The 20571-nt window shown below is 30.9% G+C and overlaps 1 protein-coding gene across 1 annotated transcript in view; it reads left to right on the top strand.

Annotated features, from left to right (window-relative positions):
- The first annotated feature begins 6406 nt into the window (after window positions 1–6406).
- The window catches only part of LOC127727789 (uncharacterized), a 29215-nt gene continuing 15050 nt past the window's right edge, over window positions 6407–20571 (top strand). Inside the window, exons 1-3 of the mRNA XM_052234906.1 lie at window positions 6407–6601; window positions 11386–11592; window positions 12011–12229. Of these exons, the coding sequence (XP_052090866.1) occupies window positions 6502–6601; window positions 11386–11592; window positions 12011–12229 (526 nt within the window). The 5' untranslated portion in view covers window positions 6407–6501. The remainder of the gene's footprint in view (window positions 6602–11385; window positions 11593–12010; window positions 12230–20571) is intronic.

Below are 20571 nucleotides of genomic sequence, written 5' to 3'. Positions count from 1 at the left end.
TAATATTGAACGATTTCTATTTGAAAAAGAGAAAATCTATTTTATTCTCTTTTTTTCTACTTCACTTGAATGAATTATGATAATATTAAAGAACAATGTTTGCATATTTGATAAGGACAAGCTTGTATAGTTCTGGAGCTCAAGCCCCAAAATTATATACAGAAGATATTCGTGTAAAGCAACATCTAATGAAGTAAAATGTGAAATCCGATGCAAGTATATTTCTATTCAAATGTTTCTATCTCCAACTTAATATTTTGGGGCATATGCCCCAAAATAATAACATGTTGTTTATTTAATAGGAGCTTCACTAACATGTCGTAATCTTTGTTCTGTTTTGGGGCACGTGCCCCAAAACTTGTCGCAGTTGTTAAAGGTGATAAAATGTCGTCAGGTGTTGAACGAAAATTTCTTCATATCTGCTCTGTATTTGGGTAGATGCTCATCCCTATTTAATACTTAAGGCTCAGAACTTTTAACAATGACATAACATCCTACACGCATACAGTATATAGTATACTATATACTCTTTTCTCGTTATAACTAAGAGATTGAATTTAAAGTTTTGCACATCAGCCTGGTTATCGTAACGGAAACTTCAATTTGAAAAAACTTCTATGTGTGAGTATAACGGACGAAAAATTATGTCTGTTAAGGTTAGAATTAAGGGAAAATACTTTTACAAAAACGATGATATACATGTATGTTGTTGAAATTTTTTACTATTTATTATCCATTTTTAGGATAGTTGTATCGAATTTTGTACTTAAATGTTCATTTTTTCCTCGGTCCATTTGAATTAATCTAATTCTCGGAACAAGGTCCGTTTGTATAGTGACTTCTAAAGGTTTTACGAAATTGTTTTAAATTTTTGCTCAATATTTATTGATTTTGATGATATTTTTTGCTAAACTTTTCTAGTCAAGCTGCATACAGATGCGCGGAAATATTGCATAATCCAAAGACCTAGTATATAGTATACAGCCAATAAAAACTACATTTGTCATTTGGGGCCTTTTGTAGCTATGCTTTATGGGATTTTCTCATTGTTGAAGGCCATATGATGACCTATAGTTGTTAATTGCTGTGTCATTTTGGTCTCTTTGAGAGAGTTGTCACATTGGCAATCATACCACATCTTCTTCTTTTTTTTATGGAAGTCTGGTTCTTCTTTAAAGTTGGTGAAAAGTCTTGTTGACTACAAAACAATGGGAATATTCGAAAAACAACCTTTAATAGTGATTTGTGGAAAGGCTGATCTGGCAAAATTCTAGACAGCAGCTTCGTTAGCAATAAAGAAAGTTGTTGGGTTCAGGTGAATCTGACGTTGGGTGTTAGCAGTCTCCATTAGTGAAAATTACAAAGACTAGTGGAAACATCTCTCCATCAACAAGTTCGTGTAAAGTGTAGAATGTAAATGAGTTTATACACTTTTTTTTTTAAATTGCATGCATTATTTCTATATCATTATTTAAAAATTTTAAAGAGAAAAAGTAATTTAAATTACGGTATTAGCATTTGTTTTATAAATAACATATCATTGTAGATATATTTTATAGATAACAAAACATTGTAGATATATTTTATAAATTAGAAATATCATATTTCTTTAATCAAAAGTGCATTAATCTAATGATCTAAAAAACATTTTTGTGTATACTTTCATAAAATTAATATTAAATGTACAATAATTAATTCTTGTTTATTTAGCAAAATGAACAATAATGACCTTGTTTATCTAAGAACATTTCAATTCATAAAATAATGTGGGACAACCAGAACTTTTCATGTGGGACAATCAGAACTCTAAAATTTTAAAAAGTGGGACAATCGGGAATAAACCGTCGAGCAGGAGTATAAAACAAACAAATAAATGATCTGTGGACTTGTCATTATTATTTTGACATATGTTATTTTTGACAAGTTATGTCTTGAGGGGAAAACGCACTTTTGTTCTTCCTTGTCTTGAAGATACTTGTAAACCACCCTACAAGTATTTACTAAGCGTTACATTTTACAAGGTTATGGTTTTCGACTTCCGAGTTTGGATATCCCTTTGGTATCTTTCGCCTAGCTTTGCCTTGAAAATCAAAACAACTGAGATCTTTCAAAAGTCGTTTTTTTTTTCATATGCCTCTCTTCTGTTTTGAAATTTTAACACTGATTTACTTTAAATGAAAACAATACAACTTTTAAATATAACAAAATACAAACAGAACTATTCGATCATACGTAAGATAAGACTGGCCAGAGATTGGCGTGTGGTCCGATTATTGGGGTCTATATCCCGTTTAATACAAATCATCAACCCTACTGATTAACTGCAGATTATAATAAATAAGTCATTCTAGCAAGAAAAAAAAAGAAAAAAAGTTTACATAAAAATAAGAAGATGTGGTATAATTGCCAATGAGACAACTCTCCACAAGAGACCAAATTACACAGAAGTCAACAACTATAGGTCACCGTACGGCCTTCAACAATGAGCAAAGCTCATACCGCATTTTCAGCTATAAAAGGCGCCGAAATGACAAACATAAAACAATTTAAACTAGAAAACTAACGGCCTAATTTATGTACAAAATAATGAACAAAAAAGAAATATGTTACACAGCAACAAACGACAACCACTGAATTACAGGCTCCTGACATCTGTATTAAAGAACTCTTGCTCAATTTAAAATTCCAGCAGAACTGATTCAATTGCACAACTGGGCATTCTGAAAAGGCTATGATTAATTGATTGATTATTGTTTGTTTTATGTTGTGTATGTATTATACATCAAGCACAGCAAAACGGATACTCCTCTATAGCATGGAGTAATAGTTGCTTTCAAATATGTCCTGCATATGGAACGTTAACAAATTAAACAACTATATTTAATTCAAAAGGTTCTGTCGAAATGGAATTACCGAAAAGGAGGGTATGATTAATAGTGGATGGTCAGAAATATTTTTCTTTTTTATTACTTTTTTCAACAGTCAGGCTTTTATATATCCCTATACACTACCACCTGACAAGGAAATTTTTCAAAATAAAGTATATTGTTATTGTTGTTGAACAACTATTCACTTTAGAAGGTTCTGTCGACATGAAGTACTAAAAAAAGATATGATTGGCAGGGTAGGGTAAAAATAGTGCCTTGTACTATAGGACATTGACAACTAAGGTCCCAAAAAATTGTTGCAAGGGTGCTTTTACACGCAAAGTGCTAAGCGCGGCGCTCTCCGAAGTTATTAAATTGAATGATACATAAATTTATGTTATAAAGATGTGAAATAATAATAAACGGCACCGACTTCGTTGTTTCGGTCTTCATCAGTCGAAAATCACTCAAAACGTCGAGATAAGCGTTTTTACGCCGTCGCTAAGTCGATGACCCTATGATTGTTTTATATCAATCAAAAGGAAATGTATTTATCAACAAGGAGGTTGTATGAGACAACCTCCTTGGTATCAACAACATATCAATTTTAAAAGAAAATCTATGCATTAGTTTTGGAGATTTGATGATTTTAAGACACATTTAAGAACGTTTTCTGTCAATTTGTCATGTGCTTTCTACTCAAATGTACATTTATTTTGAAAGAATTTATTAAAGAATATTTCAGAAAATACATTATTTTTTTTTCGATTTTCAGTTCAAATTTATCATTTCGCAGCTTTATACTATTCCAGAACCTATGAATAGTATACCAGCTATAACCTGACCTTGGATTATTAACGTGACTTTCCATGTCCATAGTTTGCGTCACATTGCCAGAGACATATGGTAAATATGCAAATATTGCTGTCAACGTTGATAGTTTTAAAAATAGATAGGAAATACGAAAAACGAATTAAAATTTCAATGATTGAACAAATATATATCCGTTAACCCCGAGTCCCTATTGTCCTGTCCCCGTCTACTCTTAGAATAACAGTAGAGGGCAGCAAGTATAGCCTTTACGTTTAGTGTAAGATTGTATAACACATAAAATAAGCAAAAAGAGAAATATAAAAAAAATCAATTTAGAACACAAAGAGAAATAGGGTGTCCACGCTAAAGCGGTTGTGATTGGAAGCGCTTTGTGTATATGTGCAATCTCTCGGCGACCGATGGACGTTACATATTTATAAACAGAGACAGATACATGTGAACTGGTTGAGAAGTTTGACCACAAATGTGATCCAGCATGCCTAGATGATAAACAAGTGTCTTGTCTTCTTTATGCAGACGATTTAGTAGTAATATCAGAATCTGCATCTGGCTTGCAAAATGCTTTAGATAAATTAAATACATTTTGTGATAAATGGAATCTATCTGTTAATCCTAATAAAACTAAGATTATAATATTCAATAAAACAGGTAAAATAATTAAAAAACACAAATTATATTACAATGGAAAACTACTAGAGCTGACTGACGAATACAAGTATCTAGGTATAATTTTTAAATCATCTGGATCTTTTACTACAGCAATTGATCAGTTATCTAAAAAGGCTAGCAAAGCTGTATTTTGTATTAGAAAATTATTATTTTCTGAAAAGATGAATTTACTACCACATTTAAATCACCCCCAGTTTTTGGTGGGGTTCGTGTTGCTTAGTCTTTAGTTTTCTATGTTGTGTCATCTGTACTATTATTTGTCTGTTTGTCTTTTTATTTTTGGCCATGGCGTTGTCAGTTGGTTTTCGATCTATGAGTTTGACTGTCCCTCTGGTATCTTTCGTCCCTCTTTTAAAGCTTTTTGATTCATGTGTTAAACCTATTTTATTATACAGCAGTGAGTTTTGGGCTACTGTTAGTTTAGTGACACAAAATACTACCATCGAGTTAAACTATGCAAACTTTAGTCCAAATAAGATTCAAATCAAATTTGCTAAATTGTTATTGGGTGTAAATAAAGGTGATGTTAATAATGCCGTACTTTCTGAATTAGGTTTATTTCCACTTTCATTGTCAGCCCTTAAACATACAATTAATATCTGGTTTAATATCATTAATATGAATAGTTAGAGTATGGTAAAGAAAGCATACAGTGAAAACTTTAACATGCCTAATGGTTTTTGTAGTAAAATAAAAGTGTTATTAGGTAAACTTGGTTTTCAGCATGTTTGGGAAAATCAAAATACTATGTCAAAGACAAAATTACTTTTTTCATTTCAAAAGAAATTAGAGGAGGAATTCATAAAATCCTGGAAACAAGCTCTTTTTTGTGACTCTAATAAAGATAGTCATGGTAATAAACTAAGAACGCATCGCAAAGTTAAAAATAATTTCGAATTAGAAAAATATCTCCTACTGGACCTTAACAAAAGTGTTATTTCTAAAATGGTAAAAATTAGAATTAGAAATAGCAAATTGGTAGATATACTAGAACGCCTTTAGAACAGAGAATTTGTCCAATTTGCAAGGATGGAATTAAAGATGAATTCCATTTCCTCATTAAATGTAAAGCGTTAGAATTTAATAGAAATATACTCTTTTGTAATTTAAGTGATATAGTTCCATCTTTTGTTAATATGTCTGAACAAGATAAATTTATGAACAGATTTCAATAGAATAAAAACTTTGTTCCCGAGTATACAAACAAAAAAGGTGATAATAACAAAAACACGTCAATGAGGGAATATAATCGAATATAATCTATATGTGCCGAGTCTAACATGTCTAAATAAAATTTACTTACTCAATACTGAAATTTTATTGAAAACGGCTGTTACCAGAGATGTATATAAAAATATATATATGTCTCTGCTCAGACTACAGCCCTTTTTGTTTGGCAACTAATGCTTTTGTATGGCCCGGGGACCCCCCTTTTTATATGCCTTTTAAAAATGGCTGGATCATCGCCTGGACTGCTATAACACATGTGTGTTATAGTAGTCTCAGGTCTCTGCTATAACTAACAAAAGAGTTAGACACATAAGTCTCAGATATAATAAGATATAATACATTGTCAATGTATTATAATATATGTATCTGCTAACACGGAAAATAGAATGATGGTCCGTGGCCCTGGGTAATATACGAGATCTCTAATGGTGTGCCATTACACATTACTACTATTTAGTTTATATTTATATTTTTATCATTTCGAGCACTTATTTTGTTTGAGCTTAATGCGATCAATACCTCACAAGCACGTGGCGTGAAATTTTATCAATAAACATTATCACGTGACTGGTCAGTTATCGGTTTGGCGTAACGGACGAATTGATTTTCAGTACGGGTTAAGACTCCAGTTTGTTTCGCCTTTGTAAGTGAATCAGGTGATCGCTTTTACGACATATTTTATTAAATTAACAAAATGACAAACTATACTTTATTAAAGCAAGGTTCACATGCACTATTCAGATAATTTTTGTCTCAAATATCATCCCCAAAAGGTAACAATAGGAATCGATAGCCCCAAGGAAAAATGTGGACTCGTCTGATTATGAAGGATGGACAAGGCCGAAGTTTGTAATGACGTAACCGTTCAATGTTTATAGAAAAAATATTGAAATTTTAAACCATGGCGGAGAGTGATTTTTGTGAATTTCCACCTGGAATGGATCCGCACATAATGGCACAACTGCAACATTTCTCACAGAGAACAGGAGCAGAAAATTTTGGTAAGCTAGGTCACGTTAACCAGATGGGTCAGTTTTTGATGACCTTGGTCAGTACACATAGTGGCCATCTTGTAGATATTTACACATCATTATGTAATGCCATATAAGACGTGTTAATACCCGCTAAAATGTTGTTACAGTTATACACAAATACTCATTAAAAATCCCCCAAAACTAAAACTTTGTAAACGATATAAATTAGTTTTTGTAGACGCAGTTGTCAAAATATTTTGTTTGCTTTCTAGAAAAGTATAGATTTATAAGTTTGTTTGAAAAGAGTTAATTTTTTCGTCCATGCATTAAAAATTTTTTCATTTCAATATTTTATTAATTTGTCCTAACAAGCCTCCACATGTTATAATCATATTAAAACACCACATCTTTTCCAAATATCCAAACTGAGACTACTATAACATCCAAATAACTGCATAATTGATCTGTTGATAATTTTGCTCATAGTATTTTAACATTAACATGATTAACAATATGTTTAATTTATCAAGGGTACTCCTACATCATGTCCTAGTCATAAATTTGAGTTTTTGTTGATTTTTTCAAAAGAAATTGGTTAACATTTAAAAGTTGATTTATTTTTGTGATGATTATTGCTAAACTTTATATCCACAGTTTCTTTGATGAGAGATTTTATTTTAAATTTTGAAAAAGATTTTTCTAATAAAATTCATTAAAAAAAAGCCCTCATCATTATATATCTTTTTGGTTGATGCAGTGAAAGCAATCACCAATCAATTGATCATAATGTATATGACATGTCAAAAGTTTGGTCCAAATGTAAATAATAATTATTTAACGGCAACACTTATCGCTTATTGCTTGAGTGGTTTATTTTTTAGTTAAAATGTGGAATTTGCAAATAATATTTCTCTGTGAAATAGGCATTTAAATTTGGGAATAATGCCTTGAAATAAGGTATATTGTAGCAACATTTTCAATTGTACATATGCATTTGTGTTGTACGGAGGCCCATTTAGGACGTCCCAAAAATATATATTTTAACTTGAAATTATGAATTTAAGTCATTATAACGAATTATAAAATTCGTTATAACAGATTAAATTTGTGATTATGAATTTCCGGAATTAGTTATACCAGCTTCTGTAATTAGTAATTACGAATTAAATTCGTTATCACAATTTTTTGTAATTCCTGATAACATCATTATAACGAATTTCATGAATCATTGTTTAAACCGTTATAATGTATTGAATTAGTTATCACAATTTTTTTTGGTTATTTGTGATAACGGATTAAAATCGTTATAATGATTTTTATAAACAGTTATAACAGATTAAATTTGTCATCACGAATTCGTAGAAATAGTTATCAGGAATAACTGATAACAAATTAAATCCGTTATTATGAATTACAAAAACTGTTATATAATGTAACTAATTCCATAATTCGTGATAATAAATTAAATCTGTGATAACAAATACAATTTGTGATAACAATTTTAATATACAATTTTTGACTTTTGATGAGGTTGATACAATGATTTATCAATCCCAGAGATATGATATTCACTGATTCCAACGGCCAAGGGTTGAATGCCATATATATATATCTGGGGTTGATAAATCATTGTATCAACTGAAATCAAAAGTCAACAATTGTTTTATTATATTACTTTTTTTCCTTCTCCAATTTTCTAATATGTGCTCAAGATACTTTTATAAACTGCTCCCTGTTTTTATAATAGATATATCATCTGCTTTTGCAGTTGCTAGTTTTCATAAGTTGAAATATCCAATAAACTTAACTAAAAAAAATACACAGAAAACAAGCAGAAAAAGAAAAAACGAGAATTTGCATTACGTCATTAACCTATCTCATTGACGTTGCCTTGGAATATCTATATTTAGGTACACAGACGCTGTTCCAAATATTATATTTACCTCTCATCATTTTTGCCGTGGTGAATATAATGTTATATCAAAGAGGATTTCCTATGCTTTTAGCCAATGAAAAAACAGAAAATTTATAGTCATATGATAATTAGTGATATTGAATTCAAATTATATTTTTGGGAGGTCTTAAATGGGCTTCTGTAGTGTTGCAACTAAGCACACAATTGTACATTGTTTTTTGTGTCTTTTTCAAATCTATCAATAATTAAAACTAAAATAAATAAACTGCATTAATTATATTCTTCATCATTATTTACTTATAATTGTTTCATTTTGATTGATGTTTATTTTTTGGGTAAATATATCAGACAAACAACATAGTGCAGTGATGGAAACATTTTTTCGGTCCTGTCCATGTTAAGCAATTTCTTAATGATGACAAATTTTTCAAGCTTCAAAGTGACGTGTCTATGCATGTGTATAACCATACTTTAAAAAAAAAAATTTTATTACTGAAAATAACTAAGTTGTGCATGAATCTTATTTCCATTGCTTAATAATACAAATGCAGATTACATTGCAAATGAGCAATCTGCTCACAAGTCACAAGAGCTCTGATTAAAGATTATTGGAAGGATGGCATGATATCAGGGTTCTCAATAAGGATTTTTGAAGGCAAGTCCAGGGACTCATCATTTTTAGATGTACATGATTAAATGGTTATTATATATAGAGTCCAACACTACAAACATAGAACTTTATTGCTATGACATTTATTATTTCAGTCTACACGATTAAATAAAGCAAGGAAATGACATAAGATTTAGATTATTTTTAAACTTTTGTTATAAAATGATTATATATATGCTCACTGCTCAGTTGATACCACATTTTGCAGTCTTAATGCATCTTTGGACTCATCACAAGTTTTGAAAATGATGAGTCCAGACAGAATTTAATGAGGACAGGACTTATGAACACGCCTTATTGAGAACCCTGGATTTATAATCATTTTGTTTTGTCTATCAAAATATTCATCTTTAAATGTTGAGGTGTGAACAGAAAATTTCCATACATGTACATTAAAGGGGCATTAAGTGTCAAATTCATAATCACCGATTTGACTCAAATTCTCATATTTGATTTATAACATACTAAAACGTATATCCAAATAAAATTTTTTTAAAATAATCAATTTTCAATGCATAGACTCGATAATATCTATCAGCATTTCGTGTGTATGTTAGTCTAGGCGTCATCTACATTTGTAATTTACCATCAAGGTGTCCTCCAAAGACTGCCAATGGTCATATAACCCGATCTAGGTCTGTTTGATTTCATATTAAATGTTAAAAAAATATGTTAATCATCGTTTTTACCTGTATAAGAATGAGTTTTTGTGGATCGAATCAGTCAACCAAATGGTTTACACTAGTTTCACTTTCAATGTTGACATTCTTTGCCTTTTAATAGCTGAACATGCCTAGTTTATGTGTATCCCATCTCAAGCTAAGGGGTTAAATTGAAGGTCTCATGAATACGGATTCAAATATGAGGTCCAATGATTTACTTGCAAGTGAATAATTCTTCAGCTTCTTAGCTTATTTTGACAAAATTGAACCAAACTGGCTGCTAAAGGGGAATTTCACTTTCATTAACATGATTAATGAATGAACAAAAAAAAAAAATTTTTCATAGCTAATCCCCTCATGCCCCTTTTAAACCTTTAAACATGTATTTAAAAATGAAGCCAATTAACAGAAATTGTAAAGAAAATGTTAATATGTTAGTCATGGTAAATGTACAGCACAAATGCTCCTTTTAGGGCTTACAGTGAGTAAGATGTAGCCAAGTTCACAATTCTGTCAAAAATTGGAACCAATAAAAGCAGATTTCAGGTATACAGTTATTGGGTGTGCTAACAACCAAGGATGTGGAAATTTCTTAAATCAATTTTGGTAATTTTAAGAGAACTTGGAAGCTAGGGTCATTCTCTGATTTGTTATTTGGATTTTAATGGACTTTACAGTAGTTGTCGTCTGTTTATGTAGTTCATACGTGTTTCTCGTTTTTCGTTTTTATATAGATTAGACCGTTGGTTTTTCCGTTTGAATGGTTTTACACTAGTAATTTTTTGGGGCCCTTTATAGCTTGCTGGTCAGTGTGAGCCAATGCTCCGTGTTGAAGGCCGTACCTTAACCTATAATGGTTTACTTTCATAAATTGTAACTTGGATGGAGAGTTGTCTCATTGGCACTCATACCACATCTTCCTATATCTATATATTTAACTGTCAGATTTAAGACAGATTTCCAAATTTTGAACTCTAACTTAAATTGCTTGGATCAATTTACTTAAAACTTTACACTCTTGTTTGGATTTGTATAAGTAAGCTTCCTTTCAAATTATAAATTTTGGGATTTGCAATTGCAGACTTAAACTGTCAAATTTAAGGCAATTTGTATAAGCCTAAGAATTTCTTCCTGCAAGTTTTCTGCAGGGCCATTTTACTGCCTGGTAAGTTTAATGCCATCTACAATATGTTTACATCAGGATTATCTTGTGCTCATGGTACAGGGTTTGAAATAAGCAGGGGCCCACTCGCCAATGGTCCCTAAAATTTGGTGTGGGCTAATAAAATTTCTGCTTTTCTTGTATAGAACTATATAATTTGGCTAACTAAATTTAAGCGGTGGGCTACCATGCCAAAATTTTAACTTCAATCCCTGTGGTATAGCTTTTTATTTAGGTTCTGAAGTTCTTAGTAGATGATTAGAATGAATTGGTAATCATTCAACATAATATATATACATGTATAACAGATATTAGAATAAGAGCCAGAGAAAGGATACAACAAACACCATTCATGCACTCTCAGATAACTATTTAATCATGTACACCTCTTGTTTGTTTCAGGAAATGATGGGAAAACTGCTGGATTCTACATGGACAGTTACAATACCACTGATATTGGTAATTTACCTCACAACATGGCCAGTCATTCACAAGACAACAGTGTTTCCATGGGAACTACAGCAAGCACAGCAACTGCTGGGCTGTATGAACCACATCCTGTTAATTACGCAATGAAACAAGAAAAAAATTTACCTCCAACTCCCCCAGGTATGGAGTTGACTACAAAAAATATTTAAAAAATCACTAACCACACAATGAACCACACATATAATTGCAAAATGGAACAATTATGAATATATATAAAAAGATTGATTTCAAATTTACCGTTGATGTTTTTTAAGTGTAAATTAGTTTGGTTTAAACATTTAAAATGTGTACTTAAGATTAATTGTTATTGTCATATTTATGATATTTAGGTAAAATTTTCCTAAGACCAATTTGGCTAATGATCATAATCTTTTAAGTCCATTTTGGTGTAATAGCTCCTATATAATGGTTATACATATTTGTACATCCCTGGCATTCAAATATTTGTGGTGGAAAGTTCCTGATGAAGGAAAATCTAGAAAAATGCTTCAGATGCACTAAAATTATATTTAAAATAAAAGTGTTATATTCACTTCAGGCAGTCCAGATCGGCCAAAACAGATGAGAAATCCTGCTGTTACAGTACACCATAGAAGTAACATGGATACCGGTGAATCTTCCTTACATCATGACATGTCATTACAGAACTACCTTGCCAAACCAGTTGCCATGAGACGATTGTCTGAAAAAAGTATTGCTCATGCTCGGGCAACATTAACTAGTCCAGATGCAGTATTAGAATCTATGTATAACCCAGGTCAGTATTTTATCTAACCTCATTGAATATAGCTGGACATATAAATGTATGTATGCCATCCAGCTGTGGCAGGGATGACCTAACTATAGTATTTGGAGCCACCTGAGTCAGGTGACCTGACTATCCCAATCCCCATCTCCATGCCCCATCACTGAAAAATCCCAAATGGCAGCAAATTAAATTTTGAAATGCAGTCAAACCTGTATTAAGCAGTTACTCTTGGGAAGTATCAAAAGTGACCGCTCAAGAGAGGTGACCTTTTAAACGAGTTTTCAAATTATTCTAATTCCGAAATTGCTCGAAGCTGAGATTGGGGCAAATTGTTTTAGTGTTTTCAATCACCCAAAAATATAATTTGAATTCAATCGGTAGAGTTATAAGTTATAAGAGTTGGGGCAGTGAAAAATAATGGTGGATTCCGGTGCTGTAAATTTTAAGAAAACATTGGGAATATGTTTATATTCGTGGAGAAATAAGTCGGTGATACCGTTCTTAATGGAAATGAAAAGATATGAAACACGAGGAATTCACTAATTCACCTCCTCCTTTTGCACGATCTCCGTTGCAAAGGGTTCGGATTTTTATTTTGGCTTTGATACTTTACACATATATTTTTCATCATGATTATTAAGTTAGTTAAAAACATTAAAATGACGATTTCGTGCGAAAATTAGGTGACCGCTGACAGTGTTAGACAGATAACCGCAGAAACGAGTTAAATTTTATAGAGAAAACATTTGGGAGGGTCTGAAAGTGACTGTTAGAGGCATGTGACTGCTGAAAAGAGGTGACCGTTAAGGCAGATTTGACTGTACATGCATATTTTAAATTGTGCCCTAATCTGAATCTTATCTCTTCTTAAACCATAACCAGTACAGAAACTAGCTGCACATATATTTTTCTCTGTTTGTAATATTTTAATTTAGGACTTGTGTTTTTTTATTATCAGTTCTGATGATATGAAAAGCAGAGCAAATATCAGATGAATAAATAAAACTTCTATGACTCTTTGTTGTTTATATATCATGTTCAATTGACCTTTACTTCTGAAACCTAGTCTCCCTGATCCAAAGCTAGGTCGACGGTAAAAAAAGATCCTGCAAAGATTTGTTACATAAAATACTTTCATGGAATTTGGACATAAGCTAATATTCAAGATCAAGAAATACCATCTAAAGAAAAAAAAATTTGATTTTTTTGGGGGTAAAGATTGCATGAAGTGCAATCAAAATCCTATGGTACTGACATGAATCATTGATATCTATATCTTCTAAGGTTTATCTCTACCTTTGATAGTTAAACAAAATAGTGCAGTGACGTGATCATTATTTAGATCCTATCCAGTCAATGTCATACAATTTATTGATGATATGTTATACTTTGATATTTAAGTTAAAATATGATGTGTATTTGAAATACCATACTTGTCAAGAAAACATTTTTTTTTATTAAAAATTACATGTATGAAACTGTTATAAAAAAGGTTCAACTACAAATGTACAATCATGAACAAACGAAGATAACTCCAACTCAAATATTTAATTTGCCTAGCAAAATACTTTTAAATGTTTTATTTAAAAAATCACAAAATGAAAGCAATCTCACCCTTCAGTGTTCACATTAATTCTGTATTTTACTGAATAAAGGACTCACTTTTTACAGTCGACATTACTATTTTACATTGACAGCAGCAATGGCAGAGGAGACACAGGGTTCAGCGGAACCCTTTACAAATTTTATTTGGTTGTTGATAATGTACTGTTTAGTTGTCTGTTTTCTGTGTGATCTGCTGATGAACTGCTTAATTAAACAAATTTACGGTCACAAAGTTATACCAAGAGAGGTCATCAGGGGCCTACAATGTAGTAGCTTCTCTTTAATTTTTGGCAGTTTCCGTTTTTAAATAGACAAAAATTGTTCCTAAAATCCCATTGGCATGATTGGTGTTTGATATCAAAACTCTAGCCTAATTTGCTCTCTGGTTCTCATAAATTTTGGACACAATAATTGGACTGATTAAACCAAACAAGTCAACTTAAATCTCATTATTTTTTCTATTTCCATTATACATATCACAAATATAATTTCATATTTCCTATAATCAAAGCTGTTCTTTCAATTGTTTAAACATGCTGAATAATCAAAATGAACATATACAACATGATGATAAAAGGATTTATATTGGTGGAGGAAAAAACATTCCTGAATCTGTTTTATTGCAGAACAAGTTTCCAATTCTGTTGAATGGGGGCCCCATTTGAAAATGGTTAAGATCAACCCTGGTGTGAGATCATTACCAATTAGTCCCAAGCTTTTTTAAATCAGAAGGGGAAGGCTGATTGATTGTTGTTTGCTTAACTTCTTGTGGCAAATATTTTGCACACATTGAATCAACTACAAAAATATGAATAAAGGCTTATATCTCCAATTCAAAATATTGCCTTCTAATAACATTAATTTTACCAATTTTACTGCAGCCGATGCTCATTTCCATAGTAAATGTCTCTTCTGTGATACTCAATGCTAAAAATATTTAAAAATCCAAAACTTATTAAAGAGCTAATAAATCCAAAAATGACAAAAAGAAATGCTTAATAGGATGTTATATAATTGTTAGTTCCCAAGGATGCAATTTTTACCCTTCAGTGCTTCTAAGAACTTAGATTGAATAACCCCATGGGATTTGAAATAGCTCTGTTTCCCTATATAGATTGCACTTTATAATACATTCTAAATTTTTCAGACAACACCATGGTAAAAACCATAGCACCATAGGCCGTACCTTGACCTATAATGGTTTACTTTTATAAATTGTTACTTGGATGGAGAGTTGTCTCATTGGCACTCATACCACATCTTCCTATATCTAATTATGAGTTCTCTCTGGACACCAGTTAGCAATTTTGTTTTTTGCCAACTACAATTTCAGGACTAGCTTGAATTGGTTGCCTTTGAAGTTTGACACCTTTCGTAGGTATAAAATTGAATGGTCTTTGTTATCAATGGCTCATTAATCAATGTTAAGTTTTCATGGTTATGCTTGTTTCTAAAATGCTATATAATACAAAAAGTCAAATATATTTAATTTGGTGTATAGAATGGTTGATTGTATGGTGTAAATGTCTGTCCAACAGGGTCCCTCTGACCTTGACTTCATTTTCATGGATCATTGATTAAGTTGTTGATGCGATACCTGTATGACTTTCAAAGAAACACAATCATGGTCAGTAAAGCTGGCAAGACATTTCAGCATGTGTATTTATGGTTTTCAACTGCGATTTGTAACTTCAAGAAAATGAAAAGTGATTAACAATTTAACATCCATATTTTAAAACCTAAATAATGTTTTTTTCTTTACAAATTTAAACATAAGAATATACATTTGTTCAAAGATTTTCTGAATTGTTATTTGAATTGTTCCTGTACTGCAAAATTGTCAGGAATTAAGTTTATAATGAGTATAATATTTGATGAAATTCTACAGTAAGAAAGAAGTCAGTTGCTGAACATTATTTATGACTTCGTAACCACAAATTGACATGTAATTAACACCTCCATTAACCCAGACAACCTTTAGCTAAGATTCACAAATTAAAGACATCATAGGAAACCTTGTTGTACAGTCAAGACTATTTGATACCTATATACAGTATGTTGTACCATATGAACATTTTAATGAAGACTGAAAAGTAAATCAAAATGCCAAACAGAGCACAATAAATGGGTCACTCAAGTCTAAAGTTTTGTATAGGGTGTAAACAAAGGAAATTCTGTAAGAGAAACCAGGTAGAAATTATAAATAAACTGATGTTGACTGAAAAAAATTTGACTTATAATTTACATGTGCTTTTGAGTTTTTCTTGAGAGAAAGAATAGAGTTATCTCCCATGATACCAATGGTCGAAAATTGATAATCCTGGTTATCTCCCTTTATTTATGTTTTTCTGATGTGTTTTTATCATAATATGTAAAAGAAGGTCATTATTTTTTTTTTACCTAAAAGATCATATAATTGCTAGTCCATCCTCTCTGAAAATATTTTCCCAATGGAACCATACTTTTTAGAAATAATGTAGAAAATTTAAAGGTCCTTTAACCAGTTAATCCTAATTTGAGTCAAATCAAATCAAATCAAATCAAATAATTTTATTGGTGTAAATTCCAATACAGGAATGATACCAGCTGACATTTACAAAATACAAATACAAAAATAAACAAAAACAAATATACAGAGACATATTTTCTCAATGATAAGAGACACATATTTTATATCTACATTGCGTGGAGGTGTTATTCATACTATATTATTAATTCAAGCTATTACAATAAGCTTTAAATACTACAACAGTTCTTAACAACATTATGTTTGCTTTAAATGAATGTTTGATTCATACATATCACTTTTTCCAGCTACACATACAGTAGTATGATTGAATGGTCAAACTTTATGATACAACAATTAAAGCACTGCTCCTTGGTTTTGATATTTGTCAAGTGTGTATGTAATAAATCATCATATTCCATGTTTTCCATTGATCAGGATAAGTGAACCATACATCCTCTCTAAATGATTTTATAATTTACTAAATGGCAAACATGGTAGTAAGTTGTAATCATGCTGTCAAATTGAAATCATTTTTAGTCTCTCTATAGTTAATAGTTTATCCTTTGGTCTGTCCATCTTTCCACAATTTTGTTATGAACAGCTGCACCAGCTCTCCTAAAATATGCTGTGGGATGCAGGGCTCTTTTCACAAAAAATCTTACAACAAAAATTGATCGTAAGTTATACTGAAATGTTCATGACAAGTTTTTTTTCTCGTAAGATTTTTTGTGAAATGAGTTGCTGTAGATTTCACACAGTTTATCATGAATAGATATGCATGTCTTTTTTCAACATTTTTGGATTAGTGATCATTAGTCCTTTCATATATATTTTTACCTTTATATAAAAACTTAGAAAACGTCAGCAACTGATAAAGTTTAAAAACTGTTTTCGTCAGGGGCTTACTTGTATGTCAGTTATCTAGTTTATTTGCCAAAGCTTCTTGTTTAAATTTCATGTTTATTTTGATACATATGTATTAAATTTGAATATGGCAACCTCTGTTTACTTCCATTAGACTTCTAATCAAGCTTAGCTCAGTTTATACAGCTGCAGAATATAATTTCATTTTGTAAATTGAAGAACTAAGCCTCTACTTATCACTACTGCTTTTCGTATCATTGAACAAGTACTGCTCCCAGGAAAGAAAAATAGCTGGTATCAAATCAAATTTGATGAATATATATTACAGGTTTTTATGGAAAAGGCTATGAATTGCAGTTTAGATTTATCTCCACTGACCATCTAAGTAACATGGTCAGTGCTTTGACCAAGAGTATGTGAAATCACATTTTGTCATCTTTTTTTTTTTACCATTTATTCTTGGGATGCTTTTAGTCTATTTTCTTAATAACTTAATTTGTCATTTTCAAGAAAATTGTTTTTAGTGAATTATCATGCTCTTTGTAATAAGTGCCAGTCTTTGTAAGAATCAGGCAATTTAGAAGAATTTCAAAACAAGGTAGAAAAAAACCCACTGACTCTAACCATCCTATTTTAAATTTACCCTCATCCTGAGTTAGAAATGGTAGGTCTTTCGTTTCTGCATGTGGAAATTTGAGAAATCCCTAGATAACTGTTGTTTAGAATGATAGAAAATTATGTGGTTAGCTCCCCTTAATTGTTAATTTTTAGTTCATTTCAACCAAATTATATCCTGAATTACCAGAACAGGTAAAGGAAACGAATGTTATAGTCTTCACCATCATACATTTTGAACTTAAACTAATGTAAACTTGAGCAGGTTTTTGTTTGTCATGTTTTCGCCACTGCCTGATTCTTAGACAGATTAGCACTTAAAAATTAAAAAGCTATTTTACTCATTTTAAATCTAATATTAAAAGTCTTGTACATGCTTTTGACCACATTCTGAAGCCAATTTATCATAATGCTATGAAATTTGGGGCCAATAAGCCGCCAATTATCTCCAAATAAGTTACAATCAAAAGGGGATAACTATTTTTTCGAAATGTGTAAAGATTTAGTTATTGAAAAATTACATGTTAAATTTTGTAAATATTCCTATACAGGTACCTATAGAAGATCAACTAACCTAGCAGTGATGGGAGAATTGGAGTGATACCTCCTTTCTCTTGAGGTTATTGTTTATATGTCTAAATTTTGGGTCAGACTATCAGAATAAAATAACTCCCTCATTAAAGAATCATTTGAAGAGCCTAAAATTATATCTAAAAGATATAACGACAATTTGTTGGGTAGCATTTATTCATTATTTAAATATTTTAATTTAACCCCAGAAATATTTGTTAAATCACAAATCTAATAAAAAGTCAATTATCATAAAAAGACTCAGAATTAGATATGATGAAACTTGGTTCAATCAATTAAATAATGAAAAACCTGGCATAGTGCAAGGAAATAAATTAAAAATAATATTGGCCTTGAAAAATATTTACTGATAAAAAAGTGTACAACAATAAATGAGTTGACCAAATTTAGATTCAGTGTGCATGAACTTGAAATAGAAAAGGGAAGATACAAAGGAATACCCCAGACAAAAGATTTTGTAAATTGAAAAAAATTATCATGTAACAATGCTTTTGTGGAGGATGATATTCATTTTCTTCTTCAATGTCCATCACTTAGAACTGAAAGGTCCAGTTTCATTTTAGATTTATCTTCTAAATTTACTAATTTAAAAATTTTAAATGACAAGTCAAAGTTTATATTTTGTTCATGTCAATGATAAAATTGACAGATAGTTAAATAAAGACTAGAAGAATAAAATTAAGTAAAAAGACATGAGTGGCCCGCCAGCCCTTCCTTCAATAATACAACCATACTGATTGTGTTCACTTACTCATTATCATTTGTAATACACTGTGTTTGTTGTCTCCCTTTTCATACATAGTTTTAGTTTATTGTAATTTTTCAATAAAAAAAATCATCACAATTATTTGTATACTTGAGTTTAAACTTTAATTGTTCTGCTCCTTGGGGCGTCTTGATAGACAAATAAAAATTGTTGTTGTTTTTGTAAGTTTTCTGATCAAGTGAGTATAAGAAGAGCCACCCATTTCCATTCAGTAAAATGGTATTCCATCATGCAGATGTTTTTGTTTGTGTTATAGTGCCTTTCAAGATTTTTTGAGGTAGACATAGCTGGTTTAGATGATCAGATGCTCCTATTTTGTTCAAGAATGGCAGATTGGTTATATTTTGACATGATTTACTATTTTTGATTGGGTGAAATTGAAATGATAACAACTTAATAGTTTGCATTGGTGCTATTTTCTGTGAAGACACAAAAAATAAATGTGTTTACCTTGTAAAAATGTAATTTGCTTCTTGTAAAAATAATACCCAACCAAAAGAAAGAAAACATTTTACCCCTAATGTTTCTATAATCAAAGGAAATTAATATTGCAAGTTTATTTATTTAGACAGAATTAAGACCATAGATGTAAAATCAACAACAAAAATCTAGCAAACTTTGAGTGAATGATGCATTTGTGGAATTTAGTTTATGATATGATTCCAAACACCTTAAAACGTATGGCTAACACCATTATTAGAAAGTAGATTGAAAAACTCTTCAATGTCATGTCTCATTTAACTCTGATGAGGCTGAACAGGGCTGTGCTGGGTGCAATTCATTTTTTGTTTTGTTTTATAAAAGACCTTTGAAAGTGCAAACTCTATGAAAACCTTCAACAATATAATTAACTAATAAATTAGAACTTTACAGAAAAATAAGATGTACATGTACATCATTAGCATGTGGACTATAATATTTACATGTACCATAAAATATTCAAGGTCATTCAACCTGTAGTGCATTAAATAGAATGTGTATTGAGATGACAGCCATAGTAATTAATATTGGGGTATTATGTGTATTAAGATGACATGTGGTGTAATTAATATACAGGTATTATGTGTATTAGAATGACATGTAATCTTTTTATGTCATCAATGTTCTGTTTATAGTAATATGGAGGTGTTTACTTGGGGTTCTTTGTATTGTACTGGGGAAATGGTTTTACCAAATGTTAATAACATTGATTTACATTAAAACTTTTGGACAAATTGACAACTAATAATTTGTAAGATGCAATCTAATTAAATAATTAAATCTAGGATCATTTATGGCACTAAATATCACAGATGCAGATCCAGCCATTTTGAAAAGGGGGTTCCAACCCCCCCTGAACACCATGAAATGTTCACATATTATTTTTTTTTAATCAATAAAAACCGGGAGGTTCCAACCCCG

Source organism: Mytilus californianus, unplaced genomic scaffold (genome assembly GCF_021869535.1).
Source record: "Mytilus californianus isolate M0D057914Y unplaced genomic scaffold, xbMytCali1.0.p SCAF_2, whole genome shotgun sequence".
In the NCBI taxonomy this organism is placed as follows: domain Eukaryota; kingdom Metazoa; phylum Mollusca; class Bivalvia; order Mytilida; family Mytilidae; genus Mytilus; species Mytilus californianus.
This window is presented reverse-complemented; position numbering and strand designations above follow the sequence as displayed.